The sequence below is a fragment of the Atta cephalotes genome, assembly GCF_000143395.1.
Source record: "Atta cephalotes unplaced genomic scaffold scaffold00002, whole genome shotgun sequence".
In the NCBI taxonomy this organism is placed as follows: Eukaryota; Metazoa; Arthropoda; class Insecta; order Hymenoptera; family Formicidae; genus Atta; species Atta cephalotes.
In genome coordinates this window covers 9,431,836-9,441,673 of record NW_012130066.1, presented here as the reverse complement: position 1 = coordinate 9,441,673, position 9,838 = coordinate 9,431,836, and the positions used below count along the sequence as shown (strand labels likewise).

Sequence of the window (9,838 nt, the reverse complement as noted above, 5' to 3'; positions counted from 1 at the left end):
ACACACACACACACACACACACACACACACACACACACACACACACACACACACACACACACACACACACACACACACACACACACACACACACACACACACACACACACACACACACACACACACACACACACACACATCCCTCTCCTCCCCCCCCACACAATACACACAATATACTGTTTCTACATTTAATAGTCATCTTTCGGCACATAAATATGCAATCGATTTTATTTTAAAGGATATATAGTTTAAAAAACGCTTATATTTCAATAATCAATAATAAATCATGATTTTCATAATTTTCCCTAGGTATAGTGATTAATTGTTATTTTATGCTTTTAGATCCCACAAAGAATTTCTAATTATTAACTTTGATTCTAATTATTAACTTTTTGATCCAAAAATGGCCAAATATCCTTTGAGCGTTCTTTTTCAATGTTTAACGTTCAAAATTTAGGGTTTTTTTTTGTAAAAGTACTAATTTCATCCGACTCTCTCCTCTGCCAGTTAGAGCCTTTTGTTGGCAATATTACTTACATCTTTCAGTTTTAGACAATTTCTTTTGCACAATCAATATTTTAGAATATCGATATCAATATAGAAACAAGATTTTTAGCCAGATGTATAAGCTTAAATCCGTTGTTTTTTAATCAGAAAAACATATTTTTTTTCCTAGGAAGCAAAAACAAATTTATTCAAAGTACTTGCCCTCACTATACATTTTTCGGACAATTTGTGTATACCACGCCAAAAAAATTCCTCATCTTTCGAGGCAAACCAATCATCTCTCCCAGAGTGTCTCCAAGTTTTGGACCATTGTTGACGTGTGCGTTGTCATGGAAGATATATTGATAAAAATGATTGCGACCTCGATGTTGAATTAAGATGAAAATTAGATGTAGAAGTTTAATATTTAAGTCTATTCGACTTTTGAAATCTTACATGATTTGAGTTTAGATCGGCGTGAGCTAGATTGGTTTCTATCTATAAGATTCTATCTATAAGATTTAATAAAATCAGCTTGTCATCTCTTTTCCGATAATGCAGCCTTTTTTCACGCAGAGCACGGTGCAATTTGATCAATTATTGGTGGTAGCGGTGAACATTAAACAGTTTCATCAGGTTTCACATAGGGTAACTCCGGTAACATAGATACATACGGTAACTCCGGTATAATCGCTGCATCTATCAAAGTATTATTTACTATGTTTAAAATAAACTATGTTAAAATAAATAAACTATATCGATAAAAACTTTGTACTGTCTACTATTATGAAAAAAATATTAGAAATGAAAATAGATATTAGAAATATTGATAATATATTCTTGAGGCTTCCACGGATGCTTTCTATATAAAGATTATGTTTCGCGAGTTTTCTCCATGTCCAGATTCATTCTTGGAATGGAGAACTAACGTTTCGTGAGCCTTGCAGTCCACTTCATCAGGACGAGGAGCAACCTGATAAATCCTCCTAGTATAAATCCGTGAAACAGAAATCCGTGAAATATAAATCTTTAATACGAAATATTAATATTTTGTATTGAATAATAGCCTTTTTTAAATCCTTGTATTATTACCATATGTCCTATAGAGGTGGGATATATAACTACTTATAGGAGAAGGGGGGAGGGGTATGTATGGCTCATAAAAAAATTTACAAATAATGCATATAAATAAGACGTAAAATGATACAATAACTTATAAAATTTATAAAGTTTTATTAAGGAATAAGAATGATAAATATGTATATGAAGTAATAAATAATAATTACAATCTTCCCAAATGTATTATAAGTGTTATGAGATACATATTTCATGTAATGTGTTTATTGCATTTAGTGCACTGAATTCAATTTATGCACTTTGTATGCTTTCGGCATAAATCCAGCCCGTTAGATCTATATATCCCAAACAAGTGGGATATACAAGACAACAAACTAAACAAAGAATACAAGAGCAAAATACTTGTATTTTGTTATACAACATGCTTTACTATTTTTCTACACTCACGAAATACCACTAAGTCTTTTGCACGTCCTAAACTAATCATTTTATGCAGATTATAATTTATGATGGCGTTACTTAACACAGTGACAAATCGATTCAACTCACAATAATTTCATTAATATTAATAATAAGAAATCGAAATCATAACATAATACTAATATAACATAAAGGCATGTAACACAGTAGTTGCGGGAAGATTACCTCCATGCCTTTTATTTTTTCTGACTTCTGCGGCGTAAATACCAGCGCGGTATATTTTGTCAGAATTATCCTAATTTTAAAATATAGGGGTCTGAATATGTTTGATCAAAAAATTCTTCCAGATTCATATTTAGCGATAAAAAAAATAAAGAAAACCGAATTTCAAAAAAATCGAGGAGGGAGAATTGTCTAAAAATTTATCATATCTTTTGTCACATATCAGATTTGATGGAATCGTCGCGAGAACGAGGGACGTGAAACGTTGGGCTCCGCGGGCTGCGAAAACATTCTTATTGCTCACGCGTACGATAAGGAAAGGAAAAATCGAGCGGTAAACTGGGATTATTGTTTATAAGGAGCTGCTTTCATGCGACAGAGAATGCTCGCGAAGAAATAAAGAGGGAAATTTAAAATAAAATGATATATTTATTCAACACGATTAGGGGCACTTTCATTGAGTCAAAAAAAAAACAAGAAACAATGCAAAAAGATTGAGATCAGGGCTTTGACGGAAACGGCACTCTCACAATGTGTGTTATAGCCTCGGCTTTGATAATTCGCGGAAGAACTCAGAAGGCAGAGCGCGACAGCGACTAGTCTGGATGGTTCACTGCTATTTATTTTTAAGGCTCTAACCTTCTTAAATCCTTCCAAATCTTACAAAAGACTTTCTTATGGTTGTCATTAAATTCTTCTGGCAATGCTGTTTGTACAATGTGTACCGAAGCTATGACCAAGAAGCTATTTTCCGTCAACAGTCAATGCTTAAATTCTCATCGTGTTTATGTAGAAACTAGGATTCAATAAATGGAAAAATGCTATGACGACATTTAATATTCACAAAAAAGTGAGTAACATCATAATTTCACAGTAAAGTTAATAAATTTAAAAAACAGAAAGGGCCTAAGATTAATCGTTATAAATTAAAATTTGAAACTGTTAATAAATAAAAATGTTAAAATATAAAACTTTAATTTGCCGGTAATAAACAAAACAAAACCAAACGTTTCGATTACTGTTGGATCATTATCAAACAAACAAAATAACAGTGAAAATATTACATAGATAAGATATATAAAAATTATAATTCGCTCGATCGCAGTATTAATTATCAATTTCGTTCAATATAAAATAAATGTTATAAGAATGTTGTAATGATAATCATGTATTCCTCTGGTTTGTGTATGAAGATTATAGATAAACATTTGTCTCTGTTAAAAAATACAAATATAAATGTAAAATATAAATGTAAAAATATAATAAGATAAATAATCAAATCTAATAAGAGAAATACAAACTAAGAAGCAAGGAATAAAAATCAAAATAAAAAAGTAATCTAATATTATGAGAAATGTAAATGTAGAAATGTGAATTAAAATCATTAATACGAATTGAAATTGTGTGATATATGTACATATATATATTATAAATTGTATATATTTAATTTAATAGCAGCTGAATCAAATGAGAATAAATACTTTGATTGTATGTCAATATAATATAAACATCGTCTATTTTTAGACAATGTGATGAGATTGAAAATATAATCATTACTCTAAGCTCACAGACAATAAAATCCACGTACCAAGATAAGAAGGTTGAAATAGTAAATTAGAAAGGAAGGGGAACATAAAAGAGAAAAAAGATAGAAAAAAATAGAAGGAAGAGAAAGTGGGGAGAGGAGAAGTAAAAAGAGAAAGAATGCAGTTAAGAAGGAGAAAGAGATTGAATGATCTGTAAGTAAGTTTCAGGTAACAATTCAGTATCATTCTTTTTATTAAGATCTTGTTTCTTTTAATATGAATCATTTCAGACACTAATCTCTTGTTATACGAAGATTTACAATTTAAAATTTTCATTTCATTCCATCTAAAATTGTGACGATCAAAATCGATGACGATGATCAGTTATAATAGAAGAGAGTGAGTGTTTATGATATCTGCAATTAAGCTTAACTCACATGGCCCCCATGGGATTCGTGACTTCGGAATCCTAGGATTCGGAATCCCACGGAGTCCTTTGGAGTTCCGTCCGATCAGCGCGTCACGGCCGAGACTCCCAGTGCGCTCGCGGGATATCTCAACAAGCAACTCATTGGTTGGAATGAGCGACTATCCACGCTCTACCAGCTATGCAGGCTGGTTCCCGAGCATGTAGCATAGCTCACTCGTCGGAGCCAGAGACCCCTAATCAGCATAGCTATCAACAACTATTCCCGCGAATCCTACCCATGATTGGATGAGGACAATTGTTCAGTTCTCGCGATATCGATCTCGATCATCGGATCTTCGTAGCTACTCTCTTAGCTTGCGTCGCCTGTACGCGCGATACTGATCGGCCAGCGCTTCGGAAGTCGCCGGGACGCTTCACAGGAATCGCTCAGCAACCCGAACCTGAACCTAACTCCGAGGCAGGACGCCAAGCTTTCAATCTGATCAGCCTCTTCCCTGCGAAAGCTAAAATGTATTGGCTTATCCTGAAGCAATCAAATAAATAGATCACCTCATGTCTCATATCGGAACAAGCCTTATGTGAGGTGCTGGTAAAACTCGAACAGTAAGTCACGAATCGAAACGCACAAGGCATTTGACCATCGACAGATCAGTTTAAGAGAACCAGTATTCTTCTTAATATCAAAGATATGTTCGTGTAATCTCGTACTTAATTTTCTTTTTGTCTGATCAACATAGCTTGCCTCACAATCGTCACAAGAAATCTTATTGTATAAACTATTTCTGGTTAGATAGAAAATCTGGTTTATCTTTTCTTCTTTTAATAAGACTTTTTAATGTGTTAGGGATGGAAAAGGCTAGTTTACAATGGAATATGCTAAAAATGAGAAGGAAACTTTTGGAAATATATTTGACGTAAGGAACGTAAAATATTTGTCTTTTACATGTAATGTTCATTATTATTATGTTATGGAACTTTAATCTTTGTAGAGAAAATAAATAAGAAAGAATAACAATTATTTAAAAAAATATGAATAGCATTTATCAAATTTTTTTGTTGGAATCGTGAATGTGATAAGAGGATCATTTTCTATGAAGCTGATAATAAATTTGATTACTTATCTTATTACAGTTTTACATTATATTTGTACTTTTTAACAGAAATAAATATGCTTGTTTATAATTTACAAACCAGAGAAATACATGGTTATCGATTATAACATTCTTATAACATTTATTTCATTTGAGCGAGATTAACAATTAATACTGCGATCGAGAATGAATTATAATTATATTTTATTTTAATTATAATTATATTTTAACTAGATGACATGTTTATTTATTAACGATTTCAAGGCTTCACGTGTAGGAAATGTTAAGAAAAATATTTAGCATAGTAAACACATTAGCTCAACAAAGATTAGCTCTACGAGGAAACGATAACGATGAGTGCTCTAATTTATACAGAACATTAAAAATGCAAGTAGAAGACGTCTCAGAACTTAATTCGTGGTTGAATCGAACAATTTTAATCAGTGGTTATCTCATGATAATAAATGGGATTCTTGAAATTCTTGCAAATAAAATAGTATGATACAATCTTGATACAATAAAATCGGCAACATACTTTGCAATAAGCATAGATGAGATATCGGATTTTCAAGATTGGAACAAGTATCTGTTTGCATTAGAATAATTCTTGATGATTTAATTACGTGTATTAGGGAGATTTTCACATTATCTCATAGGCAATCAAAGTGATTGCTGAATCGATATCTAGTGATCTTGAGTTTTATTACTCGTATTTCTCCGTACTGAATTCGCTTTTGGTTCAAGAGAGATTCAGCCGTATTTGCTTTTTTGGCATTTGGCGTTAGAATCTCTGTTAAATCTTTTCGCAACCTTGATTCCTGATTATAGGCATCACGATATTTCTAATTATCTATTAATCATTTATAACATTTGAGTTAATTAATAATTTTTTTATTATTGTTTTATTATTATTTTATTATTGTATTCTATTATTGTATTAAGGGTTATTTGAAACAACTCTATCTCAGATAGGTGGTGGCACATCTCGAGTTTGCTCATAAGCATTTTGCAATTATCAGTTTCCTAATTACTTATCGTTTTGGGGTCTTATTAATTATCCTGCTCGTGCAGGCGCATTATAGTTAGTATCGGTATCATGCGATAAGCGTGATATCGCCCTTTTGGCCTCGCAGCCCGCGTCACATATCGAGCATATATCAGTCGCTATAGCAATTTCGATTTTGTGACCGATATCGAGATTATAATTGCTATAGCAACGATACTTACGTGATTAGTGACTTTCGTTGTTATTACATCTTTCTGACATTACATTTTTTTCTTAACATATTTTTTTCGCTTTTAAACTACTTTAAACTACTTTAACTACTTTAAACTACTTTAAATAAATAAAAAACAATTTATAACAATATATAACAATTTCTTTAAAACTTTTTTTTCTTAGTTTTTATTAGTAAGGGTATTCCTTATTTTATTCCAATTTATATTATTTATAAATCATTTAAATTTGTTTTAGGACTTGATGATAAACATTGAAAAGTTTGCAAAAGTCTCAAAGAATTATGAAAAAGCTGTTCTGCAGAAATATATGAATCGCTATGGGATGTTCATTTCAACTATTGCGATTTCTTTTGTAATGGCAGGAATTACTGTCATTTGTGCTCCAATGTTTTTACCTTTGGAATTTCCCTTAGATGTGTGGTATCCATTTTCAACAAAACCGCCACTTCTAAAATTTATTCTTTACTTTATGCAAATATTTGCAATTATACATACTGTCTTCTGTATTGGTGTGGACGTCATGATTGCTGTTATCCTATTTTATTCTTCAGCTAAACTTGAAATATTGGCTTTTGAGATACAGCAAACTACTAATGAAATTTATTTAATATCATGTATCAAAAAACATCAAGAAATAACAAAGTAAGTGTAAAAATATGATAAATTTTAGACATTTTAGAAAGCAAATTCACTTTTACTAATTATTCTCAATTTTAAGACCTCAATAAACACATATTAGTATACTATGAGTTTATTAAACGTAAGTATAACATATACATTAAAATATAAATATAATATATACATTAAAAAATATTTTATGAAACAGAATTTTATCTACTTTTATAATACGTATAATAATAGTATAATTTTCAAATTAAATATATATGATTTTTAATATGTTAAAATTTACGAAAAATCCTTTAAATAACGTATTAAGACCCGGTTGCACTAACGTTACTTTGACTTTAAGCAAGACTTAAAACTCTCTCCGTCTCGTTTTAGAGAAAAAGAGACAGAGACATAGAGAGTTTTAAACTTTGCTTAAAGTAACGTTGGTGCAATCGGCCAAAAAATTATTAATTCACTTAAATAAATTCACTTAAATAATTCATATCTGAATTTATTATCCAAGTATGATATACCTTGTAAATATGTTAATAAAAGATCATATTTCAAATAAGAATAAGAAAGTATAATACTTACACACGCGCGCGCGCGCGCGCGCGCGCGCACACACACACACACACACACACACACACACACACACACACACACACACACACACACACACACACACACACACACACACACATGTATATATACATATATATAATATTATATATATCCTTTAAATTTTATCAATAAGATTTTATCAACTTACAATTCCAATCTTCAGGCTCCGGATCGGGCTCATACGACCAGAGACCGAATAATTACACCAAAAAGAATCAGTTTGCTCCCATATATCTTATATTCTCTTCTCGATCCCACCAACCTAACCATCTTTCTGCGCAAATTATCTGTGCATTAGAAAGATTCATGAATCCTCTTATGCAAATATAGCTACGATGTGTCTCCTGAAAAAATGGATTACAAAGTAAATTTAAAAAGTATTATAAAAAGTGAATTAGAAAAAGATAATTAGAATATACTTTATGTATAATTATATATTTTATGTTATACACTATTATTTTTTATATATTGTTATATATTTTTTATTTATATTATTTTTTCATCTTAAGGCGGCAGCCATGGCAGTGGCGGCGACGACGGCGATGGCGGCGGCGGCGGTGGTGATGGTGACGGTGGCGATAACGGCAATAGTCCCAATGATACGTGACATCATAACGTGGCGGCATGTATCATTGGTACTGGTGTTTATGTAAACATCGATAGCGGGACCTTTCCCGCTCCGTTCCCTTCCTCTGCGCCTACAAATCCCCCGCGCCTTTCTCACCTATCATTGAGTTAGAACCCGTTATATTATACTACTTGTATAGTAATGTGCAGGATTGAGATCGTAACTCGCGACACAAATTTCATGGAAATTTTCAAAAATATCGGTTAATAACAAGACATCGGTTTTCAAGTACAGATCATTGTACTCACCGAGCATTCGGATGGAGAATCGCTGCGTACGTTCGGCGTGAGCGTAATCGCTCTCGAATACGGTATCGTTAACGAATTGTAAAATGATTCACGCGATGGTAGGCGCGTTTCATGCAATTTTTCGACAATCAACATACGGAAGGATTTTTACGAGTCAGTAATTCAAATTCATCGTCCGATAGCATTGAAAATTTGGAACGTATAATTTTTAATTTAGTTTTATCGAGATACGACGCCAATTTTTCTAAACTCGTATTGAAAAATTTTAATCTGTAAAACGTATTTCCACACAATTTTTCTGAAAATTATTTTCATTTTTCTTTGGTGCTATCGACATGTTTTGTGAAGAAAATATTTTTTTTTGGTTATCGGTCACACATCTTGTCCTTCGTATGCGATAGCAATTTCCTTAATTATAAAGTGCGCATCGTACTTCGATAAATTATGAAAAACGACCAGAATATATAATGAATTTTTATAATTTAAATCACTATTTGAATGCGCTGGATCACGGTATCTATTGATGAGATGGCAATGATCGCGTATCTGTGTGCCGTCCGGCGCGAACGATTTTTAGCAAATGTGACAACGCGTCGCGCTACGGTACACCTCCCATTGTTCTTTCGACATTGTTTCGACAGCGTTTCCATGCACGTTAGCGGATACGATAGTTTCTACACAATGCAACGCAAGCACGAGCAACGCACGTAGTAGCCTATACCTCATATCTCGTGCTACTGATACGTGTACGATCCATCTTCCTTCTCAGGTTTCGTCTTCTACAGAACATATTCCAAGTCGGCGCATCACATCGTGCTGTTATATGAAACACTCCATCAGAGCAGCGATTTGGTCGCACTGCTCCAGTAGTTCCCGTTCCACTATTTGTGATTTTCCATGATTTTTTTCAGTTTTTAGATCATGTCGCACTCTTCCATGAAGCACTTGCACGTGACTCGTTGACATGCGCATCATCGCGATGTATCTAATATATCATAACGTTCTAGCACCTTGTCATTATGTTTATTTGCGAAAATGCACTGTTCATATTCTAAGCATTGAACGTCGCATCAAAAATCGAACATCGTATCAAAAAATAATTTTAGTGCAGGGTTATTATCGCGAATCATGAAACTCCATCCATATGTTGTCAATAATCAGCAGTTCGACGCATTTTTCATTACTCGCGGGAATTTTAATGCACTTACATCAACGTTGGCTCTTGTCTGCGATTTTCT

The 9,838-nt window shown here is 32.7% G+C and overlaps 1 protein-coding gene across 1 annotated transcript in view; it reads left to right on the top strand.

The window, feature by feature from the left end:
- Positions 1–8,331, top strand: part of LOC105623748 — a 61,205-nt gene extending 52,874 nt beyond the window's left edge. The window contains exons 3-5 of the mRNA XM_012205131.1: positions 6,727–7,133; positions 8,055–8,101; positions 8,234–8,331. Coding sequence (XP_012060521.1) covers positions 6,727–7,133; positions 8,055–8,101; positions 8,234–8,331 — 552 coding nt within the window. The remainder of the gene's footprint in view (positions 1–6,726; positions 7,134–8,054; positions 8,102–8,233) is intronic.
- The last annotated feature ends 1,507 nt before the right edge of the window (positions 8,332–9,838 follow it).